General features: G+C 43.6%; 1 protein-coding gene across 2 annotated transcripts in view; it reads left to right on the forward strand.

Annotated features, from left to right (window-relative positions):
- The window catches only part of LOC116987521 (oxysterol-binding protein 2-like), a 212,351-nt gene that overhangs the window by 11,834 nt on the left and 173,939 nt on the right, over positions 1 to 26,578 (forward strand). For both annotated transcript variants that reach the window (XM_033043607.1, XM_033043604.1), the window contains exon 2: positions 20,721 to 20,929. In XM_033043607.1, coding sequence (XP_032899498.1) covers positions 20,721 to 20,929 — 209 coding nt within the window. The remainder of the gene's footprint in view (positions 1 to 20,720; positions 20,930 to 26,578) is intronic.

Genomic DNA, 26,578 nt, shown 5'->3' on the forward strand with positions numbered 1-26,578 from the left:
GTATCAAATAACATATTATTTGATCTTATATTATTTTATATAATATATATGACACTAGAGGAGGAATAGAGGATTTGTTGTGTGCGGTCAGCAGACTGGAAGGTCAGATCAGGAAATGAATTTAAATCCTTGCCAAGATTAACTTCTCAAAGGTAACACAATGTTACAGAATTTCATATACATTCTGAGAAGCTGCAATCCTAAAAATAGTTGTGCAGTGATTAAATTATTGGACTAATCTGGAGAGGTTTCTGAGGGATAAGATATGTTTGCATTTGGATAGACAGAGACTGGTTAGGGATAGTCACTGTGGGGTGAGAGATAAATGGCACAGTTGCTGCCTTTCAGCACCCAGAGACCCAAGTTCGATCCTGACTGTGGGTGCTGTCTGTACAGAGTTTGTACATTCTCCCTGTGACCGCGTGGGTTTTCTCCGGGTGCTCCGGTTTCCTCCCACACTCCAAAGATGTACAGGTTTGTAGGTTAATAGGCTTTGGTAAAATTGTAAATGTTCCTCGTGTGCAGGACAGTGCCAGTGTACAGGGTGTTTGCTGGCCGGCACAGATTTGGTGAGTTGAAGGGCCTGTTTTTGTGCTGTATCTCAAGTGATGGTTGGCGAGCGTATAGTGTTGATCTTTGTGAATGTTTGCGCTGGCTGGAGGGGCCAAGTAGCCCACAAGTATTCCTAATTTGTGTATTCATATTTGGATCCTACGATTTCTTAGATTTGTCTCATTCAGCCGCCAAGATTAGCAAGATACATAGAACATCATTATAGGGCACGATGAGCAAAGAAAGAGTGTACCTTGCTTGTCCTTCTAAAGCTCGCTAACTGCCGAGATAATTGCACATTTCAACATGGTTTTAAAGCCTACTCCAACTATAGATTTGTTTGTCTCTTTATCGGAATGTTTTATTTTGCAGCCAATTTTATTGCTCTGATCTGGGTAATACTTACAAAGCTTTTAGTGTCAATTGAGATGTTTAACTGTTGATTACCATTTTTAGACATCTCTAAGTCCATTCAGCGCTTATTTTCTCAATCTGAAACAGTAAAAAGGGAAATACAAATAAATAATATTTGGAATTCATCAGATTTTATAAAAGGATGGAGTTTAAAAAAAAAAGAAAAATCTTGCTTACTGGAAAATCTTTGGATAGAACTCTCCAGCACAGGTCACGGGGCGAACGTGCAAACACCATACAGACAGCGTCCATAGTCGGGATGAAACCTGGGCCTCCGACGCTGTAAGGCAGCAACTCTACCACTGTGCTGCGTTTAAAAGAAAGTCATACTGATGTGTTTCTAACAATTTAAGTGACTTCAATGTCGACAAGATATGCTGGGAATAATCTTTGAAAAACAAGTAATTTTGGGTTCAGGTCACAGCCTGGGAGTCTGCATTCACCCGAGTACTGAGAGATTGTTGCATCGTTATTGGTGCCAGTGAATTAAAAGTTCTGCAACATTTTGGGAAGCGCAGGAATCTTTACGTGAGGCCAGCCTGTAAATATCCCTCTGTTACAAATGTCAAAAAATGCATGAGCTGTTTATTATTCTCTTTATTAATATGTACGCTTCTATGTGCAAGATTCCCGATTCTCGCATTGCATTTCAAAGTAATTCATTATACTTTGCATTGCTTTGGCTCTTTTCTGAGGAACATAATAGACAATAGGTGCAGGAGTAGGCCATTCAGCCCTTCGAGCCAGCACCGCCATTCAATGTGATCATGACTGATCATCCCCAATCAGTACCCCGTTCCTGCCTTCTCCCCATATCCCCTGACTCCGCTATTTTTAAGAGCCCTATCTAGCTCTCTCTTGAAAGTATCCAGAGAACTAGCCTCCACCGCGCTCTGAGGCAGAGAATTCCACAGACTCACCACTCTCTGTGAGAAAAAGTGTTTCCTCGTCTCTGTTCTAAATGGCTTACTCCTTATTCTTAAACTGTGGCCCCTGGATCTGGAAATGTTAATGATAATAAAATGATAAACATGATAAAATGTTCATTCTTTCTTTTGGGGAAATCGTCCCACTTAGGCTCAATGTGATGTAAATAGCACCATTATTTCTATATTAGTTCCCTACAAGTTGGACCATTCAGTGGGTAGCACAGTGATGCAGGACAGCACACAGCTTGTTGGGGCAAGTCACGAGTAGGACAGACAAAATGTGATAAAAAGGAACTGCAAATGCTGGAGTAACTCAGCGGGTCAGGCAACCTCCTTGGAGATATAGGTGATTGTTTTGGATCAGGAGCCTTCTTCAGCAAGGATTAGGACAGTTTTTCACAGAAAGCACAGTAGAGCAGGGTATGCTATGGCCAGGAATTGCACTGGAATCCTGAATATGTAACGGCTTTAATAATTGTAAACTATGTCAATAGGTCGGAAACCCACAGCATTGGTGAAATGCTCATTTTACACCCCCTTAAGTATTTCTCTCTGCACTGACTTCGGTGAAGAATATAGGGCCTGTCCCACGAGCATGCGACCGCATGCGGCAAGCGCGACCAAACCGGAAGCGGGGGCCACGCGGAGGTCAAGTGAGTGACATGAAGTTCGAGCGAAGTCTGCGGGAAGTTCGTGCGTGACATACGGCGTTGAGACGGTGCGTACGCCCATCGAGGCGGTGCGTACGGTCTCAATGCGGCTGCGGGCTGGCAGGCCGATGCCACGCGGAATTTTTGAACTCTGTCAGTTTCCCGGAACCTGCGCGATGTCGGAACCAGCTCCGCACAACTCCGACGATCGGAGTGGGACCGGCCCCGCGAGGCCGTACGGCTCAAGCGACCACGTTAGGTCGCGCTTGCCGCATGCAGTCGCATGCTCGTGGGACAGGCCCTTAAGATTGTTTGGTTGGGAATCCAGTTTGCACCTAATCAGACCAATCCAGGTAGGTGGAACATAATATTCAACTTAATGTCCCAATTCTCCATGACCCTTGTAATCCTAAAGCTTTTCTACATCAGACTTGAGTACACATTGAGAAATGTGGATGGTCAGTCTTTATGTAATCTTAAAACATCCACTTTTCCACAGCCGTCTCTTTTAAAACTACAGATTATTACATTTTTGGAATTTATCAGTTTACAAACTCATTAACTTAAATTTTTTTTCAAAAGCTTATAGTAATTCATTTTACGTTTTTGTTTAGAGTGCACTCTAGGTTTTCCTGTATAACTGGAAGGTTTTTTTTAAACCTTTTGTGAACGCAGATAGAAAATATTTGTTTAATTACTCGGTAATTTGCTTATTCCTTGTACACGATTTTTAGCTTTTAAAAACAAAGATTTTGTTTAGGGCGTTTGTAAAATTCCAGCATCCCTTATTCATAAGGTCATGTGACAGGAGAGGAATTAGGCCATTCGGCCCATCAAGTCTGCTCCGCCATTCAATCATGGCAGATCTATCTCTCCCTCCTAACTCCATTCTCCTGCCTTTTCCCCATAACCCCTGACACCCGTACTGATCAAGAATCAATCTATCTCTATTCTTTGCAATCTTGTTTATATTTTCTTTTTATCTTTAATTATCCGCAGATGGATCACTTTTCCTATGGTCCTTATTTCTTATTGGTTCAATAGCATGATGATTGTTGGGAAGAAGCTGTCACTGAACCTGGATGTCACAGTTTTCAGATTCCTATACTTTTTCCCCTATGGCAGGGGTGAAATGAGAGTATGGCCAGGGCCTTGTGGATCCTTGTTGAGGCTGGCTGCCTTTTGCGACAGCGCCTCATATGGATCCCTTCGATGATGGGGAGGTCAGTGTTTGCCACCTTTAATAATCTCCTTCATCCCTGAGCGTTCGAGTTGCCAAACCAGGCCGTGATGCAACCAGTCGATATGCTCTCTGCCTACACCTGCTGAAATTCAAGGCAGTATTCGTCGACATACCGAATATGAAGATGTTTTATGCAATATGACATCCCAACTGTAACGCCAACACTTACACCTATACAGACATTATTTTTGAATGAGCTGCCCGAGTAGATAGTTGAGGCAGGTACTATAACAGCATTTAAAAGACACTTGGATGTATACATGGTTAGGAGAGGTTTAGTGGGATCTGGACCAAATGTGGGCAATTGGGACTAGCTTAGGGCATCGTGGTCAACATTAACAGATTGGGTGAAGAGCCTGTTTCCCTGTTGTTTAACTCCAATCTCAATTTGCTACTTTTATTAAAATATTTTTGCTGCCTTTATTTACATTTGACGGCACCCAAACTAGAATCAGCCTTTAAATTTTCCAGTGCAGATTTAATACCGACCAACCATCTCCAAGTTTGCGGATGACACGAAGCTGGGGGGCAGTGTTAGCTGTGAGGAGGATGCTAGGAGGCTGCAAGGTGACTTGGATAGGTTGGGTGAGTGGGCAAATGCATGGCAGATGCAGTATAATGTGGATAAATGTGAGGTTATCCACTTTGGTGGCAAAAACAGGAAAGTAGACTATTATCTGAATGGTGGCCGATTAGGAAAGGGGGAGATGCAACAAGACCTGGGTGTCATGGTACACCAGTCATTGAAAGTAGGCATGCAGGTGCAGCAGGCAGTGAAGAAAGCAAATGGTATGTTAGCATCCATAGCAAAAGGATTTGAGTATAGGAGCAGGGAGGTTCTACTGCAGTTGTACAGGGTCTTGGTGAGACCACACCTGGAGTATTGCGTACAGTTTTGGTCTCCTAATCTGAGGAAAGACATTCTTGCCATAGAGGGAGTATAGAGAAGGTTCACCAGACTGATTCCTGGGATGTCAGGACTTTCATATGAAGAAAGACTGGATAGACTTGGCTTGTACACGTTAGAATTTAGAAGATTGCGGGGGGATCTTATAATAATAAATAATAATAAACTTTATTACGGACTCAAGGTCCAGACAAGGGGCAACATTACATAAAAAATGCATTGCATATTAAATATCATAAATACATATAAAATCTTAGTATATCACATAAAAAACATCATAATTTATATATTTTTTAAACACAATACTTAAGTTAAAAATTCAGATTAAAAGATGATCAATGTCCTACAACGAGACAACGATACCAGTGTCTCCACAGCTGGGATTCGTAGCATGTAGTGCTAAACCTTATGTTTGTCAAGGCCACAATAAGCACATTTTTAGAGTCATTTATCCTGCAAATTAATTTATACATGTGATGTCTTAGGATAGCTTCTAAAGTACTGACTCCTGCAGCCACAGACCTATTACTGGCACTACACCATCTAGGTTGCCTTAGCAGTGTTCTCATGGCATCGTTATATGCCACCTTTAGTCTCTGCATACTTGTCTTTAAATAGTTCGACCACAGGTGCGCAGTGTAGAGTGGTGTGCAGTATGCTCTAAATAGTGACAACTTCACCACAACTGCACACGCACCAAATTTATGCAAGAGGATATTCGCCTGTACATACAGCATGCTTCGTTGCCTATAAATATCCTCATCATCTGTCATTTGTTCTGTAATAATATGCCCTAGATATTTTATCTTATTACAGACACTAAGATTGTTGTCAGACAATTTAAAATCAGGATATTTTAGACATTTATCCTCTTTGGTTCTACAGATCATAACAGCACTCTTACAAGCATTATATTTAATATCATGTTCCACACCATACACAGAATATATAGTAAGGAGCTGCTGGAGACCAGTGCTAAATGGACTAAAGACCACAAGATCATCTGCATACATAATATGGTTCACTAAAATATTACCAATCACGCACCCAGTGTTACAGGCTTTCAATTGTTTAGACAGATCATCAATATATAGATTAAAAAGGACTGGGGACAAAATCCCCCCTTGTCTAACACCATTGCTAACCCCAAATGGGGCTGAGACCCTATTGCCCCATTTTATTTGCATAGTCTGGTGGGCATACCAGTAGGCCAGAATTCTAACAATGTATTCAGGCACCCCTCTTTGACTCATTTTTACCAAACAGCTTTCTGTGATTAACACGGTCAAAGGCTTTGGAAGCATCAATAAAGCACATAAGGATTGAAGAGTTTTTGCCTCTATATTTGTTTACAATCTCCTTTTGGGCATATATGCATAAGTCAGTGCCATGTTTAGCTTTAAAGCCAAACTGGTTATCTGTGGAGTTAACAAACTAATTTATTCTATCCAGCAGAACTCTTTCTAAAACTTTTGACAATATTCTGGCTAAAGCTATGGGCCTGTAATGATTTAGGCTGCCTACTTTACCAGCTTTGTCCTTAATGACCGGCACTAACAGGACAGACAACATTGAGTCTGGTAACAAGCCATGAATCATAAAGCCAGTAAAACAAATAGCTAGGAGAGGAGCTATCCTCATACTCGCATACTTAAGATGTTCAGCAGAGATATGATCCAAGCCACTTGCTTTGTTGTTGGACAGCTTGTTCATGGCATGATACACCTCATGTGACATAATCACCATCGAGTCATTACTCTCAATATTGTCCATCCTATACAAGTCACCTTGGACACAGTTGAATAAAGTGCTATAATGTTGTCACCATAACTCCGCGATATTAGCTGTTCCGGAGATTCCATCTACAGTACATGGTAGAGATGTTTTGCAACTGCTAAGAGCTCTCACTTCCTTCCAAAAATCTGTAGCATTGTTACTTAGCAGCTTCTTAGCCATGGAATCAGCCCTCATAGCTTGCTCATTTTTACAGATGAAGCGAACAGCATACTTATACCTTGCATTAGTGAGCTTCTTGTGCTCAAACACAGGCCCCTGTCTGGGTCTACCTGCCATAGCCCATGATTTGGTGGCTTCACGGGCTTCAGTATGATACTCAGCTACATACTTATTCCAGCCAGGCCTGATGTTATGTGTCTTATTTTTATGCTTGCAGTAGGGCTTACTGCCTACATATAAGGCGCTTACCATATCATTATACATGGAGCAGATATCTCTCCTATGCTTCATATCTTTACAATTAACATTACTACATATTATTGCATCTTTAGGTAGATGAATATTGCTTAAGGATTTATCTGTATGGGCATAATAGGCTAGGATGTCTTCCTTTGTGAGGGTTGACCAGTCCAGTTTTTCTGTATTAAAGCTATTTCTATCTCTGGATACCACAGGTATGTGTTCAACATTTATTGTCATAGCAACAGGTATATGATCAGTCATTGCTGCCCCGTACAGAATGCTCATACACCCCATTGAGGCACGTGTATCAGCTGTACTAATACAGTGGTCCAGCCATGATGTGGTGTGCCAGGCCTCACTAATATAAGTATAGCTATCTGTAGGTAAAAGCACTTTGCTTGACAATATTAAATTATTATCTTGACAGAACTGAGCCATATGATTGGCAAATAATGAGTTCCTATCTGAGATATCTGCATTCATATCCCCAATGACATATACACTACAATAATTATTGTTTTGAATGAAAGAATAGATGAAAGCAAGTCTATTTAAATATTCATCCTCATTCTGATGCCATTCATAGGGTGTATATACATTCAGGATAACAAATTCCTTGTCGTTGTGAGTAAAGTGTATGGCAATTCACCAGTCAACATCAAGCCGAATTACATTTACTGATGAGTCAAGCTTCTTGTTCCATAGAATAGCCACACCACCTGGTATCCTGCCTCTGACTATTCCCACGCCAAGGTCAGTTGTAGACTCCCCAGCCCCATGAAAGTTGTCATTGAGAGAATTGAGTTTGTCCAAGTCTTGCTTTGCTAAGAATGTCTCTTGCATACATAGTATGTCACAGTTCTCAAGGAGGTTGTCAACAACTGAGCGGTGAGCTTTATCCCCTGCGCTCTGGCCCAAACGCAGGCCACGACAATTGTACGATAGTACTCGAATGTTTATTTAGCGAGACTAGTGAGTGCCCCTAGCACCAGCAGGTATACTCATTCCCCCCGCGGCAGGCGCGGTGCTTGATCCGATGACTCCAACCCTGCGCGGCTCGTAATAGCGCTGGATAAATGCCCCTTCTGGCCAGAGCTCCGGATTGTACATTTCGCCAACCTCATTGCATTCCGCAGATACTTTAAATGAACTGTATCTACTGTGTACAGTGTCAATCTTTTAACAGGTAACCTCACGGCCAAGTTTTTCATTAAGATAGACAGATAAAGTTCTGACGTCTAGATCCCGTGAAAACTTGGAGGCAAAAACACTCACCAGCTTAGTCTTAATCATTTTGATGTTGCCCATAGCTCCGGTACCAATAATAGGCACAGCTTTACAGGATTTCTTCCTCTGCCCGGTGGACAATTTTGGCTTACCAACAGTGTTGTCTGGAGCATGACGTCGACCCTTTTTCACAACATGACTCCACTTTGGAGAGTCTTGCAACGTTAGACCACTGGGACTATTCTCCACGTTTATTGCAAGGCCCTCCGCCCGCAGCCCTCACTCCGACAACTAAGCCAGAGGCTCCTGCCGGTGCAGCTCCCAATGTTGTATCTGCCATGCCAATAGAAACTTACAAAATTCTTAAGGGGTTGGACAGGCTAGATGCAGGAAGATTATTCCCGATGTTGGGGAAGTTCAGAACTAGGGGTCACAGTTTAAGGATAAGAGGGAAGTCTTTTAGGACCGAGAAGTGGCGGCGCTGTGATACGGCTGCGGCTCGCCTGCAGTCTGTCTGTTTTTACTTTTTTGTGTTGTTTTTTTTGTCCAGTAAATTTTTTGGTTATTAGGTGGTGTTATGTGTGGTGGGGGGGTGGGGGGTGAAACAGGGCTTTCTGTCTCTCCCTTCGGGGGTATGCGACTTTTTTGTCGTATCCCCCTTCTCTTCCCCCGTCTGCGCTGAGGCCTAATGGCGGAGTTGGCGGCCTCCAACCTGCGACCGACCTCGAGGGTCCGGAGGTAGAGCCAGCCAGGACTCACCAACGCGAGGCTGGCCGTCTTCGAGCTGTGGCGACGTCCGGGCAGCGGCACGACTCGGCGCTCCGGTGAGGGCGGACGGCGCGGGGCTGAGACACTCCCGTGCGGGTGGCACGGCTACCAGCTGGAAGGCGCTCCCGTGCGAGCGGCCTGGGTCCCGGCTGGAAGGCTCTCCCGTGGGGGCAGCCCGGTGCAGGGCTGAGACGCTGCCGTGTGGGTGGCCTGACTACCGGCTGGAAGGCGCTCCGGTGAGGGCGGACCGGCTCCCGGCTGGAAGGTGCTCCCGTGGGGGCAGCCCGGTGCGGGGCTGAGACGCTGCCGTGTGGGTGGCCTGGCTACCGGCTGGAAGGCGCTCCGGTGAGGGCGGACCGGCTCCCGGCTGGAAGGCGCTCCCGTGGGGGCAGCCCGGTGCGGGGCTGAGACGCTGCCATGTGGGTGGCCCGGTGCGGGGTGGAGACGGTGCTCCGGCGGCTGAGGCGGCGTTCTGGCGGCGGCGACCTGGATTCGGGGCTCGGCCGCGGGCCAGTGGATGACAACGTCGGGAGCTCGCAGGTCACAGGCTGGTGCCTGCTTTCCGGAGCTCCCGTGGCAACAGCTGCGTCCGCTGGACTGGAGGGCGGCAGCTTCGACCACCCCCGGGCCGCAGAGCTTGAACCGCGGGACTGATACCATCGCCCGGTGGGGTATCACCTCGGCGCAGAGGGAGAAGAGGAGGGAAGAGACAGTAATTCTAAGACTTTTGCCTCCATCACAGTGAGGAGGTGTTTGGTGAACTCACTGTGGTGGATGTTAATTTGTGTTTATTGTGTGTTGTTATTATTACATGTATGGCTGCAGGCAACAGCATTTCGTTCAGACCGAAAGGTCTGAATGACAATAAAGGAAATCTAATCTAATCTAAAAGAGATGAGAAAATCATTTTTTACATAGAGAGTGGTGAATCTGTGCAATTCTCTGCCACAGAAGGTAGTTGAGGCCAGTTCATTGGCTATATTTAAGAGGGAGTTAGATGTGGCCCTTGTGGCTAAAGGGATCAGGGGGTATGGAGAGAAGGCAGGGATGGGATACTGAGTTGGATGATCAACCATGATCATATCGAATGGCGGTGCAGGCTCGAAGGGCCGAATGGCCTACTCCTGCACCTATTTTCTATGTTTCTATGTAACCCTATTTTTCAAATTAAAAATCTCCTGAGGAAAAACTACAATAATAGGATGATATTTTGAATTTACATAAGCATACGTGGAATAATCACTGATTATGCCACTTAAATGAAGGGTGTTTAGATCTGTTCTTGTTAGTCATCCACTCGACTGATTTTACTGGGACTCTGAAATTACATAGCTGGATACCATTAAAATGAGTTGGAAGGAACTGTAGATGCTGGTTTACACTGAAGATCGACACAAAATGCTGGACTGCTCTCAATCTGATGAAGGGTCTCGACCTGAAACATCACCCATTCCTTCTCTCCAGCGATGCTGCCTGTCCCGCTGAGTTACTCCAACATTTTGTGTCTGCCATTCAAATTTGTCAATTTCCCCACTAAAATAGCAGCAAGCAGAATTCCAGAATGTAAGCTATTATTGCTAGCAGATACTTTATATGTATTCAAGCATTGAAAGTGAACCAGCTTTGTTGTGGGGAACAGGTAATGCGTTGCACAATTCTACTAATGTTGCCCAGAAGCTTATGTTAATATTTAACATTGAAGGATATAGTATTTCTGAGAATTTGTAAATTGTAGTGCAAGGGTTTTTCAAAACTGCTGAATTCGGAATGCCTGAAAAAAATGGTGTGGTCTGCACTACACGTACATTACAGAAGTTAGTCACAAACAGAACGTTCTTTGTTCCGTGGGGACTGTGATGCTTTGTGTGTACTGAGACGGCACCATTCACTGGTGCAGTAGGCATGACAAGCAATAAATTCTTCTATTGCTAGTGGGGCATAAATTATCAGTTGTGGGGATTTGCCACCTATGGTTGACCTAATCTAATTTTTGGGAAAGTTTATCCCCTAAGAATGTGTCTGACGGACATTTGGGACTTGGACCTTCAGGGACTGTGAACAGGTACCTATATTGTTGATTGATTGATTGAAATTTATTTATCCCAGGAGGGAAATTGATCTGCCAACAGTCATAAAACACAAGATACATGAAAGATGAAATTAAAGTGACGAGTGGAAAGGATTGGGGATGTGCAAAGATTTGAGGAGGAGGTGGCGGGGAGTCGGTCTACCCCACGACAGAAGGGGGAGGAGTTGTACAGTTTGATAGCCGCAGGGAAGAAGGATCTCATGTGGCGTTCTGTCCTGCAACTTGGTGGAACCAGTCTGTTGCTGAAGGTACTCCTCAGGTTGACCAGTGTGTCATGGAGGGGGTGAGCTGTATTGTCCAAGATGCTCCGCAGTTTGAGGAGCTTCAAGACCAGGGCACAATATTATATGGCAACAAGCTGTATTTTATATGTGAAATATAACATATTTTGGGAAAGTTGGGTCACTCCAGATTATTCTCTGCATAAAAGTTGCTCAACAAAAGTGATGGATTCTAAAATAAGAATATTAACTATCGGTTTGGAGTCGAGGATTACAGGATATGTGTCATTTGAGGCATGATGTGGGAAATACTGAGGGATGACACAGTATTTTCAAACCTATATTTATCAAAGATCTTCAAAAATTAGGTTTCTATGGCATTTAAATTAGGATCAGGAATTGGCCACTTCGGTATGGTATCCATGCAACAAGATCACGACTGATCTGATTGTCAACTCAACTGCATATTCCCAACTGTCAATGGTAATGTTTAATTCCCTTGCTTATTAAGGACCCATCCGCCTCAAGTCCATCATAAAAATGTTCAAAGACTCAGCCACCACTGCCCTTTGAGGAAAAGAGTTCCAATTACCTATTCGGATAAAAACATTTTGGCTCATCACTGTCTTAAATGTATGACCCTTTATTTTTAAATAATGGCAATTAGATCATGATTCTCCCACAAGAGGAAACATCTTCTCCAAGTCCACCCTGTCAAGACCCCTCAGTGTCTTGTATGTTTAATTATGGCACCTCTAACCACAAGCAAATGTAAACCTAGCCCATCTAACCTTTCCCAGAAAGTGCGGAAACAGGCCCTTCGGCCCACCGAGCCTGCACCGACCAGTAATCCCCACGCATTAACACTACCCTACACACACTAGGGACAATTTTACATTTACACCATGCCAATGAACTTACCTGTACGTCTTTGGAGTGTGAGAGGAAACCAAAGATCTCTGAGCAAACCCACGCAGGACACGGAGAGAACGCGCAAAATCCGTACAGACAAGCACCCGTGGTCAGGATCGAGCCCGGGACTCTGGCGCTGTAAGGCAGTAGCTCTACCACTGCGCCACCGTGCCGCCCTAGTCTACTAAACCTTTTCAAACACCTTCCGTTACTGCAAAAGATACTCCTGATGTCCTGTGTAACTGAAGGATAATCTCCCTACTTTTATTTTCTGTTCTCCCAGCAATATATCATCACATTCTGTTAGCTATCCTATTATCTGGCGTATCTAACCTGCTGCAAATCATGCACTTGGCCACGCAGATTCCTCTGCACCTCAGCGCGACAACCATTTTATTCTTCTTGCCAAAATTCCAGCTTTGGGTGGCACGGCAGTGCAGCGGTAGAGTTACTGCCTTACAGCGCTTGCAGCGCCGGAGACCCAGGTTCGATCCCGACCACGGGTGCTGTCTGTACGGAGTTTGCACGTTCTCCCCATGACCTGCGTGGGTTTTCTCCGAGATCTTCGGTTTCCCTCCCACTCTCCAAAGATGTACATGTATGTAAATGTAGGTAAATTGGCTTGGTAAATGGGAAAAGTGTGTGTAGGAGAGTGTTAATGTGCGGGGATCGCTGGTTGGCGCGGACCCGGTGGGCGGAGTTCCCGCGCTGTATCTCTAAACTAAAATGAACTAAAATGAACTTGTTACATGTTTCTAACAAGTAAAAGACCCATAAACATTTACTCGGTTTCCTATTAGCCAACTATTCCTCTATCCACACCAAATATTAACTTCGAGATCGTGAGCTGTATTTCTCACTGTGATCTTTGCAATGCTTTCTGATGAGTCAGCGGGCATCATCAGAGACCTGCACAGCCACACTCTCTTCATCTGGTTGCATCACGGCCTGGTTCGGCAACTCAAACACCCAGGAACAAAGAAGATTGCAAAAAGTGGTGAACACTGCCCAGTCCATCACGGCTACTGACCTCCCCTCCATCGTCGGGATCTACAAGAGTGGCTGTCTCAAAAAGGCAGCCAGCATCATCAGAGACCCACACCACCCTAGTCACACTCTCATTTTACTCCTGCTATCGGGAAGAAGGTGTAGGAGTCTGAAAACTGTAACGTCCAGGAGCATCTTCTTCTCTTCAGCCATCAGGCTAATAAACACTACAACCTCCAAATAGGCTCCAAACTATATAGACTTGGGCATTATTTTTTACTTTTCACTATTATTTTCTATTGTTCCGTTTCGGAACATATGACAATGTAACACTCTTGACTCAAATGCTTTCTGTAAATTTGCATGCATACACTGACTCACCTTGATTCACAGAACAGGTCACTTATTCAAAGGATGCCCTAAATTTGTGAATTGTGATTTTACTACCACAAAACCATGTTATGCTTTGCCGAGTTACCTTTATTTTTATTTTTTCTCTTAAAGTAAGTATTCTGGTATAGTATCTTTAATAATAGCTTCTCACATTGAGAGCAATTGGCTACCTTGATATTAAGTGAGTTATGTGGCAGGCTGGCCTGTAAGAGAGAAAAACAAATTAACAAATTAAGAGTAAAGATGAGTCTTGCTCTCCCATGTACAGTGGGTGCTCGAAAGCCATTATCAACAGAGCTTTGATGAAGGCCATGTCATTGCTGGCGAGAAGAGCTTGTTAGGTAGCAGTGTTTATCACAATTAACTCATCCAGCCAAGCTTAGCTCAGGGACTTGCTTATTTTCTGTGAAGTGACAGGAAAGGTTGGATGTTTGAATCATGGCTCCTCTGTCTCTTTGAAATGCAAGCAAACAGGAGGGGTTGGACAATCTTGGATTGTTTTCTCTCAAGCATCGAAGGCAGAATCTGACTGTTGACGAACATACCAGAATTCAAATAAATACCACATTTTATTAAAGAAGACTTTGTGCTGCAGTAGCTCAGCAGGTCAGACAGCATCTCAGGCGAACTCTGTAACTTCATGGTTAACTCATCCCTTCCGACCCAAACCACTCGTGCCCCAGATACCTTCCCCAGCAACCACAGGAGTTGTAACACTTTTGATTATCCAGAGATCCAACTAGAAAGTGCAGTTGGATGGCCTTTGGGAAATTAAAACTCGGTGGTGATGTCCACTTTTGAAAAATGTCTATTAACGATGACCATTGTCAAATACCACAGTCTAATCATCGTGCAATTTTCAGGAGGAGGAAAGAGAATGCAAAACAAACCCCTTCAGAATTTGTAGGAAGGAACTGCAGATGCAGGTTTTAAACCGAAGATAGACACAAAATGCTGGAGTAACTCAGCAGGACATAGAACAGGTGACGTTTCGGGTCGAGACCCTTCTTCAGAAGAAGAGTCTCGACCCAAAACGTAACCCATTCCTTCCCTTCAGAGATGCTGCCTGTCCCGCTGAGTTACTCCAGCATTTTGTGTCTATCTTCCCTTTAAGTTTTCTTTGGATTTTGGCAGGAAGTCATATTTATCTCCTCGCCATCAACACTCCACCTCCCCGCTTCATCCCATTTGCGATTTGTTGTGCAACTGGGAAGAATGGTCAGCCTTTGAGCTGAGCAGCTGTGGGATGACTGTAGACAGGTGACGATCTTAAGTAATTTCATTCATCCTTGCCCTTAGGAAGGTATGTAATAACTTTCTTCAGCTCTGCCACTAAGATCAGGGGCTTGGGATTGTATTTTTAAAAAAAAATAGTATTTGTTCTCTGCAGTAAGCTGGACCTCTAGTACGTTGTGCCATCGTTATTTATGCTCAGGAACCGAAGCCAAAGGTAGCTAAAGTTGAAACCATTAGTAATAGTGTTCGGCACAATTGTTCTTCTGAATATATTGATGGTTGCTCTTGTGTGACAAGAAGGGAGCAGGATCAAAGAGGGGACATTAAATTCTCCTTCATTCCTCCTCTCTGTGGTGTTAATTACTGATGTGTTGTTTTTTAAAAACCTATTCCAAATTCAGCACCATTTGGACTGATCAATATTAACTTCAACTTGGATGGTGTCATTTGATTAGGCATGTTGTTCTGATGTTCCCTTTATTTCATTTCAGAATTGTCATCAATATCTGGTTTACGCTCTCCACCTCCCGGTTCATTCTACCCATTGTGAGTTCAGGGATAGCCCTGTGAGAGTGTTCTACTGTTTAATTACATTGTGACTGAACTCTCCTCCATATTCTTTTTCTGTTTTTGATCCAAATTGCCTTGTCTCATTTGACTCGGTTTTGCAAATTTCACTTGACCCAGTATTTGCAGTCATTTGGAAGGGGTGCATTCTAAATTTCCACAGATTTTGGATGGCACAGAGATGCAGTGGTAGAGTTGCTGCCTTACAGCGCAAGTTCGATCCAGACTGTGGGTACCATCTGTATAGAGTTTATACGTTCTCCCTGTGGCCACATAGGCTTGCTCTGGTATCCCCCCATGTTCCAAAGATGTGCGGGTGTGTAGGTTAATTGGCTTCTGTAAATTGTGCCCAGAGGGTATGATAGAACTAGTGTGCTGGTGATCATTGGTCGGCGTGGGCTGAAGGGCCTGTTTCCACGCTGTATCTCTAAACATAACCTAAATGCTACACAATGTCTTGTACTGACCTTTTATGATTGTATCCCTTGTTCCAAATATTCCCACTAGAGGAAATGTTTTTTCTGTTAAATTGCTTTCTTGTTCGAAATGCCTCTTGTTCTCTAGGAACACTGTTGCATGACTTTATAAACCAAAGTCTGGCAAATGTTGAAGGCCACTGCTTTCTCCATGCAAGGTTTAATGTATTCTTGTGTGAAAACAGTCCTGAGTTAGTGTAGAGGTCCTGTTTCATAAAGTCACATTGAACAAAGATCTCTCTAACTGTTTTCAGTTGGTATTCCTATTAACAGCAACAATGCATATTGAAAAAAGATGCTGACTACATAGTTTAATGAGCATTGACAAACTCTGAACGATCTTAGCTGTTTGAAATGCTTTGAATGATTACTTGTTAAATGTAATTATTATGGTTTATCCGTCTGGGTATATTTTCTATTGAATTATTGCCATCACATTTCCTACTTCCCTTTGTAAATTAAAAAAAACAAACAAATGTGGTCAAGTCTACTATCGATGCGACCTGTCGCAATAATGTTTCCAGACATTGCTGCAACCAATGAGCCTGAAGATGGGTCTCCACCTGAAATGTCACCCATTCCTTCTATCCAGAGATGCTGGCTGTCCCACTGAGTTACTTCAGCATTTTGTGTCTATCTTCGGTGTAAATCGGCATCTGCAGTTCCCTCCTATACGGCCCAATACACCATTAAGAACCAGTGGGCAGCACGGTGGCACAGCGGTAGAGTTGCTGCCTTACAGCGCCAGAGACCCGGGTTTGATCCTGATGACGGGTGCTGTCTGTACGGAGTTTGTACGTTCTCCCTGTGACTACGTGGGTTTTCTCCGAGTGCTCCGGTTTCCTCCAGCACTCCAAAGACGTACAGGTTTGTAGGTTAATTGTAAATTGTAAATTGTCCCGAGTGTGTAGAATAGTACAAGTGTATAGGCTGGTCGGCACAGACTCTGTAGGCCGAAGGACCTGCTTCCACACTATATCTCTAAAGTCAGTGAATCTGTGCATGCAACACATGATGCAACTTCCAGCAGTGATCAGTTTTGATTTATTACCAAGTTTCTAAGATTGGGGGAGGCTGGTCACTTGCTGATACAATATTGAAGCAAAGTAATTTGATGTCTGAACATCAGTTCACCAACACCTAAGTGCTTTTTCTGCACTTTCTAATGTTTTAAAAGAATAGGTAAACTTAAATCTCTGGCACCCCGCGTTTTACGTGGGGTTTTGAGCTTGAATAGCAGCGTGTAATTCAAAAAAGCGTAAATTAAACATCAGCAGCAAATTTGAACGGGTTATTCCAAAAATACCAGCATGTAAATCTAGACGAACAAGAAACATAAGGATCTCTGAATTTAATCAAACCAGAATTCAACGGCTGGGCTTGACAACTCTGGTCTACACCAAGCTGCTTGTCAAACAGTTCTATTTCCTAGGAAATTGATGCGAAGGGGAAGTGTTGTTCATTCTGAAGCATGTCAGTATTAAGTACTGGATGTCTTGGAGCACACAAGGGTGGGTAAATCCCCAGAGCCTGATAAGCTGCATCTAAGACTGTTGCAACTTTGTATGCTCCATGAGAGCTGAAAAACGCTCCACATGACCACAAAGGTCGTATAGCCAGTGACTTCACTTAATAATAAATTCAATCAAACCTGCATCAAAGAATCTTGCTAATTGGTCTGCAAGACCATGCTGGTCATTCTGCTTCACATTATCTTCTCCCACCTTGTGCTAATGAGTTCAACATTCTCATTGACAATTTCTGCTGAACTTCCACATTCATTTGTTGCACCACACAATCTTCCCGTGAATGTCCTTACCCCAAGGTGATATTCAGGGTAATGACCCTTCTTCAGGGTCCCGAACCGAAACGTCGCTGATCCACAATCCTCAGAGATGCTGCCTGACCTGCTGAGTTTCTCCAGCATTTTGTGGCTTTTTCCCCCCCCCCCCTCCATTCTATCCCCTATATTCTACTGCGTAAATCAAACATTGCACTAGGTATTGTTCCTCTGCCAGTCTTGTATTTACAAAGTTGCATTTAGCTTCTAGCTAAACGACACTTCCGTTTAATGCTGTAATTGAATATGATGAGTCATCTACCTCAAATGTTTAACTGTTTTTATCTCTGAAGATGTTGCCTGAGCCATCAGGTACTTCCTTTTTATATTTACATATACTTGTCCAGTATACACAGACATTTGCTTCATCCTTGTTTTCAGATTCTCTATGTTATGACCGTATGCTCTTTTGACTGCCCTGTCCCGAGTCGAGATATTTGGGTTTTTTCTTAGTGCCCTGATTGTAATGACTCTGATCAAATCCATAAACTCGAAGGTTAGTTTCATAAAAGGTCTGCCTATTTATCTTGCTTCTATTTTTTTTTTCTTTGCCTCTGTCCTTCCCATTTGTTCCTTTGGAAGTGTTTAAAATCTTCTGCTTTGAGAAGTCTATCATTTTGTATATCCTTGTTCCTGGCTCTGCATCAAATTTTGTTGGTTATTGCTCCCTGTGACATTTTGCTACATGTGAAGGCTCTATTTCAATGCAGTTTGGTCATCAAATACCTTCAACGTAAGGACCATCCGGAGGCACTTTGTTGAAATGAAGTGTGTATGTGTGGCCACTGTGTTGCTCTGAGAAACATGGTAGTCAATGTGGGGAGTTAAACTGTGGCAAACAAGAATGAGATAAGAACCAGATCATCTATTTCAGTACCATTTAAACCATGCATCTTGTCCAAACACTGTGGTAATTAATTACATTGTTCTAAGTGTAGTGTTTCCCTGAAGAGTATATCAGCTCTTTTAAGAAGCTACCTGACAGACAACACTACTGCCAACATTGCATTCTAATAGTGCAGTACTCGAGTGTCTGCCACAATTGTCTCAAGTTTCTAAATTGGTGCTCTAGCCATGATATTTTAAGTTGAGCAGATCTTGTATCATTGTTTAAATGCTTACACTGTTTTAAGTTAGATTTTCCACTAATAGAACGCCACATCTGACAAAACAAAATTTCCCCAAAGGCAAACAAGCATTGCAGCCGAGACTTTGCTGAAGTCGTGCCTATAGTACAACTTGGAGATGACAGGACTAGTAACTTGTGTGGATTTAGTCATACAGCATGGAAACAGGCCCTTTGGTCCAACTCGCTAGTCCCTCATTTCCATGCTTGGCCCATAACCCTCTAAACCTATCCTATCCAATGTACCTGTCCAAATGTCTCTTAAATATTATGGTAATAGCTACCTCAACTACCTTCTTCGACAGTTTGTTCTGCAAGAACCTCAGCAGCAAACATGACATAATAAGTCCCACCAACATAATTACAGGTTATCAAATCACACTATACCCACCACCCTTTGGATAAAAAAAAGTTACCCCTCAAGTTCCTATTAAATCTTCTCTCCCCCCCCCCCCCCCCCCCCCTCCCCCCCTCACCTTAATCCTATGTCCTCTGGTTCTCTATTCTCCAATTGGGCGCATTTACCCAATCTATTCCAATTTCATTGTAAATTATACAATAAATGAGTCTGATCATAGCTTTTAATCCAGTGTAGAGAGGACTGAAGAGGTGCCTCGACCTGAAACGTCACCCATTCTTTCAGAGATGCTGCCTGTCCCGCTGAGTTACTCCAACATTTATTGTTTATCACTGCTAGCTAATGGGTAAAGGCATTTTGTGTTGTGTATGTTGCTCCATGGCATTTCACAATGCTTCACCTCATTGTGGTACTCCTGAATGACAAACAATCAGGTTTGGTTAAGGGACGAATGATTGACACTCTTCTAGAGTCGTAATCACAGAGCCATAGTGATACAGTGTGGAATCAGGCCCTTCGCCCCAACTTGCCCACACCGGCCAACATGTCCCAGCTACACTAGTCCTATCTGCCTGCACTTGGTCCATATCCCTCCAAACCTGTCCTATCCATGTACCTGTCTAACTGTTTCTTAAACATTGGGATGGTCCCAGTGTCGACTACCTCCCCTGGCAGCTTATTCCATACACCCACCTACCCTTTGCGTGAAAAAGTTACCCCTCAGATTCCTATTAAATCTTTTTTCCTTTACCTTGAACCTATGTCCTGTGATCCTCGATTTCCCAACTCCGGGCAAGAAACTCCGTGCATTCTATTTTCTAACAGTTTTGTATCTCATCCAAGGATGCATCAATAATGCAGTACATCCTCTTGAATTTGGTGGCTATCCTGAATGCGGTCTGGTGATGCATTGATCCTGATTGGACCTACGCCACGCTGATAGTGCAGCTGCTAATGAACAATGGAGCTCTTTAATTGTTATATGACTCGTTGCCTACGGAAGATGTCATCCGACTGTTCATGGAAAAAGATGATGAGTTGGAGGGGATGGGACAATGGTTGGAGGATTCAAACCACACCAAAGAATGCAAGTGCAATTAGTCATTAATTGAATACAACAATTCCTTTGCAAGGGCTTTTGCTTATCAAAGGGGTAATCAAGTAATCAAACATGTAAACCAAAAGATTTGGGCGTTTAATGGACCCTTCTGTACAGATAGCATGGTGGTAAGTGTGGTATAATTTCCTGTATCACACTCCCAGATCAGTAATTGTTCTTGTTCAGTGTTAGTTCTTAGAAAATTCATACACATGCCTTGAATAAGGATGGATCCCACTGCACTTGACCCTATCATTACTTACTGCGTTTGAGTAGTTTGCTCGCATGGCACAGTGAGACAGGTTGAATGAAGCTTCTGGCCTGTGATCAATATATATTTGGGAAAACAAAATAATAATCAACAATAATAAACATGTGAAAGACAGCCTGCTGATTGTATTTTCAGTAGGGCACATTTGTACGCCTAAGCGGAGGTATCTAAAATAATTATGTTCCTATGTAATGCTCTTGAGTGTAACTGGTATGACCATTCACCAAGCCTTTTATTGTTTTGTCGTTTTTCCCAGGACCCAGGCGGAGATGGCGCACACGTGCAGAGGCACCATTAACCTAGCCACGGCCCACATCGATGTAGAGGATGCCTGCCTCATTGTGCTGTCAGATAGTGGGCGCACGTACTACCTGAAACTAAGCTCGGAGGTGGAGCGGCAATGCTGGGTGACGGCACTTGAACTGGCCAAGTCCAAAGCTATTCGGATGATGAGCAATCAGTCAGGTAGCATCTGTGCAGGATGCTTAATATATGTCCCTCACTGCTACTTGATAATAATATTGACTTCAAATCGCTTTGCACAGAGATACCTTTGCTGCATTCAATGTGAAGTTGAAATTCACAGGTTGAATTTGCATTCTTCTTCACTAAATTCTTCAGGCATTACAAGACTGCAGTTACAACCCATGTGTCGGGGTAGTGCGGTGGGTGGGAGGGTGGTGTTGAGGAGTGGGGATTTGGTAAAGAACTGCAGATATTGATTTAAATCGAAGGTAGACACAAAATGCTGGAGTAACTCAGCGGGACAGGCAGCATCTCTGGAGAGAAGGAATGGGTGACGTTTCAGGTTGAGACCCTTCTTCAGACTGATGTCAGGAGAGTGGGCGGGACAGAGATAGAAAGTAGTCGGGGACAGTGAGACTGGTAGGAGAAATGGGAAGGGGGAGGGGATGGAGAGAGAGGGAAAGCAATGGCTTCATGAAGTTAGAGAAGTCAATGTTCATACTGCTGGGGTGCAAGGGACCCAAGCAAAATGAGGTGCTGTTCCTCCAATTTGCGCTGGGCCTCACTCTGACAATGGAGGAGTCCCAGGACAGAAAGGTCAGAGTGGGAATGGGAGGGGGAGTTAAAGTATTGAGCAACCGGGAGATCAGATGGGTTTAGGCAGACCGACCAGAGAAATGATCAGCGAGCCTGCGCTTGGTCTCGCCGATATACAGGAGTCCACTCCTGGAGCAGCGGATACAGTAGATGAGGTTGGAGGAGGTGCAAGTGAACCTCTGCCTCGCATGAAAAGACTGTCGGGGTCTTTGGACGGAGTCGAGGGGGGAGGTATAGGGACAGGTGTTGCATCTCCTGCGGTTGCAGGGGAAAGTACCTGGGGAGGGTGTGGTTTGGGTGGGAAGGGACGATTTGACCAGGGAGTTGAGGAGGGAACAGTCTCTGTGGAAAGCAGAAAAGGGTGAAATGGGAAGATGTGGCTAATAGTGGGATGCTGTTGGAGGTTGGGAAAATGTCGGAGAATTATGTGCTGTATGTGACGGCTGATGGGGTGGAAGGTGAGGACAAGGGGGACTGTCTTTGTTATGAATGGGGGGGAGGTTTTAAAAAAAAAAAAGCAGCTTTACAGGTTGAGCTATCTGTCTTATCTGTCTATGTATCTCTTATCAAGAAACTGTTTTCAATTGAACTATTCCCAGTCCATCTCCCAACCATTGAAGGGATTTACAGGAGTCTCTGCCTCAAGAAGGCAGCCAGCATAATCAGGGACGAGAAGATATAGGAGCCTGAAAACTCTAACATCCAGATTCAGGAACAGCTTCTTCCCCACAGCCATCAAGTTATTAAACATTGCAACCTCCAAATAAGCTCTGAATTTTCCAATGACATGCTGGTTTGTAGATTAATTGGCTTGGTAAAATTGTAAATTGTCCCTGGTGTGTGTGTGTGTGTAGGATAATGTTAGCATGCGACTCTTTGATTCTTTCCCCCCACAAACATCAATTTGCCTTGCTATGGCATGTAAGTGTCTCTAGGTGGTGCTGCTGTGTTAATAATATTGTTTAGATAATCAAAGTAACATCAGAGTGTAATTTTCAGGGAGTACATTTCAACATTCAAAAAATTATCCAGATTTAGAGATGAAGCTTTAAATGAGGATTTATAACCGAACCTTTAAAAAAAAGAAGGTAGACAAAAATGCTGGAGAAATTCAGCGGGTGAGGCATCTATGGAGCGAAGGAAATGGGTGACGTTTCGGGTCGAGACCCTTTTTCAGACTGAGGAAGTGTCTCGACCCGAAAGGTCACCTACTCCTTCACTCCATAGATGCTGCCTCACCCGCTGAGTTTCTCCAGCATTTTTGTCTACCTAAGAGAATCCAGCATCTTGATGAATGATGAAGGGATGCCCTCATTTTTCCCGTGGTGTGGAAATGCTAAGGGATGAAGGCTGCCGTGCATGGGTTGGCTTTTGCTTCATGCAAACTGCTTTGTACAAAACCATGAACATTTCGAAGATTATGTAAAATCAACAAAAGTTGTCACTATCTGGGAACTGTCAAAACAATGAAGTATCTGAAACACAAATGAAATTGGCAATAAAATCAAAGCCCCTGAGCTGCTTAAGATTGCAAATGAGAAGCTTACAGTTCGCAACAGCAGGTCTGTTGGAATTGCTTTGAGTTCTTCACTGCCAGAGGTAAGGGGAGATAAGTATTTAGCCTGAACCAGAATTCCAGATACATCTCTGTCTCAACGAGTTAGCATTTTATATGGTTAAGGCATTTGCTTTCAAAAGAATTGAGACATTATATACAAAACAGATGCCACTGCAGTTGATCAAGATGGGCCATATATAAATTGGATAAACATAAGTTACAGAAAATGTACAAAGCAGATCTAACATTACTGTTAGATGTTAGATAAGAGAAGTGAAGAAATGAGTCAATCTGTCAAAGACCAACTCTTATCTGCCTGAACAGAATCCATCCCACCGATCCCTGCATATCCATGTGCTGATCCAAAAATCTTTAAATGCTGCTATCACATGTGCCTCAATCACCACCACCGACAATGACAGCACATTCCAGGCACTCAATTACCCTATATATTAAAAAAATACTTGCTCTACATATCTTTAAGCTTTGCCCCTGCCTTAAAGATAGGCCCTCTAGTATTTGATTTTTTTTTCTTTCCTCTCATAGTTTTATACACCTTTGTCAGGTCTCCCTGCCATCATTAGGCGTTCCAGAGAAAACAATCCAAGTCTGTCCAACCTCTCCCTGTAGCTAAAGCCCCCCTAATTCGGGCATCATTCTCATAAACCTCCTCTGCACCATTTTCAAAGTCCCGTCGTCCTTCCTAAAACGGGGCGACCAGAACTGCACACAATGCGGGCTAATCAACTTCCTATAAAGCTGCATTATGACTTTCTGACTCATGTACTCAATGCCTCCGATCAATGAATGCAAGCATACCGTATGCCTTCTTTTCTGCACTGTGATTCCACCCTCTCCCTTGAGCCTCACATCCGCCATGTCATTAAAACCTCCTTCTTTCATCTCCGCAACATCGCCAAACTCAGACCCTCTCTCACTCCGCCTGCTGCTGAAAGACTCATCCATGCCTTCATCTCCTCCCGACTGGACTATTGCAACTCACTTCTCCTTGGCATCAGCTCCACCTACATCAACCGACTCCAACTGGTCCAGAACGCAGCCGCCCGACTCATCACCCACACCAAATCCTGGCATCACATCACTCCAGTCCTCAAAAAACTTCACTGGCTTCCCATCTCCCACCGGATCACCTACAAAATCCTGGTCCTCACCTACAAAGCCCTCCACCATCTGGCCCCCACATATCTCATTGACCTCCTCTCCCCCTACCAACCCTCACGGTCCCTCAGATCCACATCAGCCGGTCTCCTCTCCATCCACAAGTCCAACCTCCGCAGTTTTGGGGACAGAGCCTTCTCCAGGGCAGCTCCCAGGCTCTGGAACTCCCTCCCCCAACTGATCCGCAATTCCGTGTCCCTCCCCATCTTCCAGTCCCGCCTCAAGACCCATCTCTTCACCTCTGCCTATCCTTAGCCCCACGTCCCCGTCCCTTTTCATCTGTGCATTAATTGCCTCATGCTGTGTTTTGTATTGAATTCTGTCTTTACTTTGTGTACTAGTCATGTCTCTACTATTTATTTCATTCCCCTTACATGTTTTTCCTATACATGCTCAATTTTTGTAAGGTGTCCTTGAGACTCTTGAAAGGCGCCCATAAATAAAATGTATTATTATTATTACTGTCTACTTTTGATGCCACTTTGAGGGAGTTATGGACTTGAACTGAAGTAACAGAAAGCTCGCAAACATTTAAGTTCATCACAGCATCTTATGTATCCAACAGAATGATGAATCAAATCGAGGACATTTGTAGCTATGTTAATCCTATTGTGCAGCTAGCTTCTGGCAACAAAGCTGCCTGTCAGGAAATGCTTGGGGATAAAATGAAACTGACGATCCTTCTAACTATCTTGTGTGAGAGAACCAAATTACAGGTAACTATTGGTCATTCCTTAAACAGAATGCACTAATGTGTTTAACCTATTGGAAGATTAATCAATAAACGATACAGAGGAGTTGGAGAAAGGGTAGTCAATGCCAGTGTTTTATACACACATCTTTTCCTGGTGCACTATGTGCTAACAGCGGTGGGTTATAGAAATTGCTTGGTCCTTTGTCCAAATGTGTCTCATTGAAAGTGATGCGATTTGACAGGCACGCATTTGTAATTCAAAACGCTGTGATGACAGGATTTTCCGTAAGCACAAGAAAACTGTAATCTGATCAGGCATTAAGATTGAAATAAATAATTAGCATCAGGATTTCATTTGAACACTTATCGATGGTCCATAGTTAAACCAAATGGGATTGTGCAGTGACCCAAAGAATTTAGTCATAGAATCATACAGATTGGAATGAGGCCCTTCAGCCTACTTGCCCATGCTGACCAAGATGCCCCATCTACATTAATCCCTCCTGCCTATGTTTGGCCCATATCCCTTTAAACCCTTCCAATCCACGTACCTATCTAAATGTATTTTTAAATGTTGTTATAGAATACAGCTTCCAAACGTAACGTGAAAAATACTATTGAAAATATTACAAAGCAGATTCAATGTAAGATGATAAGGATTGTGTGGAATGCTGTTGGGAGCCTTGAGTACATGAGCATTGTGAGTTCTGTCTGAGTAGTTGTGTTTCTTCTGTAATTTTCATGGGAGTACACAGCAGCCAAGTGTAAATGCAAGAGGGGAGCAACAGCTCACAAACTATCCATCCAACTCTTGCCCCATATAGCGCAGACTGCAGGTCCCACTTTGACCTCATCAGTCATCCCAGAACTCACAACATTTGTGTAGAATCGAAGAATCATCCTGGATTGCAAGGGAATACTTAAGAAGAGGAAGATGAAGACTTCTTAATGTCAGATCTTGCCTTGGCAAGATAAATGGAGACTGGGCAGTAACAGCAGTGTGATATATATCCTGTTGATGATGTAACACTCTGAGCCATTCCTCATGACATAGCATGATACTTGCAGGTTATTAGCCAAATGTCTCCACCAGGTCTGGAGGCTTGCAAATAAAGACAGTCGCTTCATTCAGCTCACAATTTCTGTGATAATAATCGATACCATTAAGCAGGGTAGCATCGTTCATTCTTCTTTGTGAAGACATTGGGCTATTGAACAATCCAGTCTTGAATCTAACCCCCCACCTTCTCTGAGGAAGTGTCCTTGTGATTAGATAGGCCAGAGAATTTCATCGAGATGCATGGTGAGGTGGGGGGACCAATAAAACCCTGGGCCTTGCAATTACAGTTGTTGTAGGACAATAGACAATGATTAGACTATCAGGGGAACTGTGTGGAAGTGGCGAGTCTTGGGGTCAACATGGTTGATCTCGACGAAATGAATGGAGGGGTGAGGCGGATTGGAGCTACGTGCAGGGTGCCATACTGTATCTTATGTAACACTCTGAGCTGTTCCTCACAACATAGCATTGTACTTGACTTGAATAAGCTGTGCATTGCTGTAGCCACTACAGGCCAGGATGACTTAGTTGCTCATTGGTGGGGGTGTCCTGACAATATCT

This window comes from Amblyraja radiata, chromosome 25 (assembly GCF_010909765.2).
Source record: "Amblyraja radiata isolate CabotCenter1 chromosome 25, sAmbRad1.1.pri, whole genome shotgun sequence".
In the NCBI taxonomy this organism is placed as follows: domain Eukaryota; kingdom Metazoa; phylum Chordata; class Chondrichthyes; order Rajiformes; family Rajidae; genus Amblyraja; species Amblyraja radiata.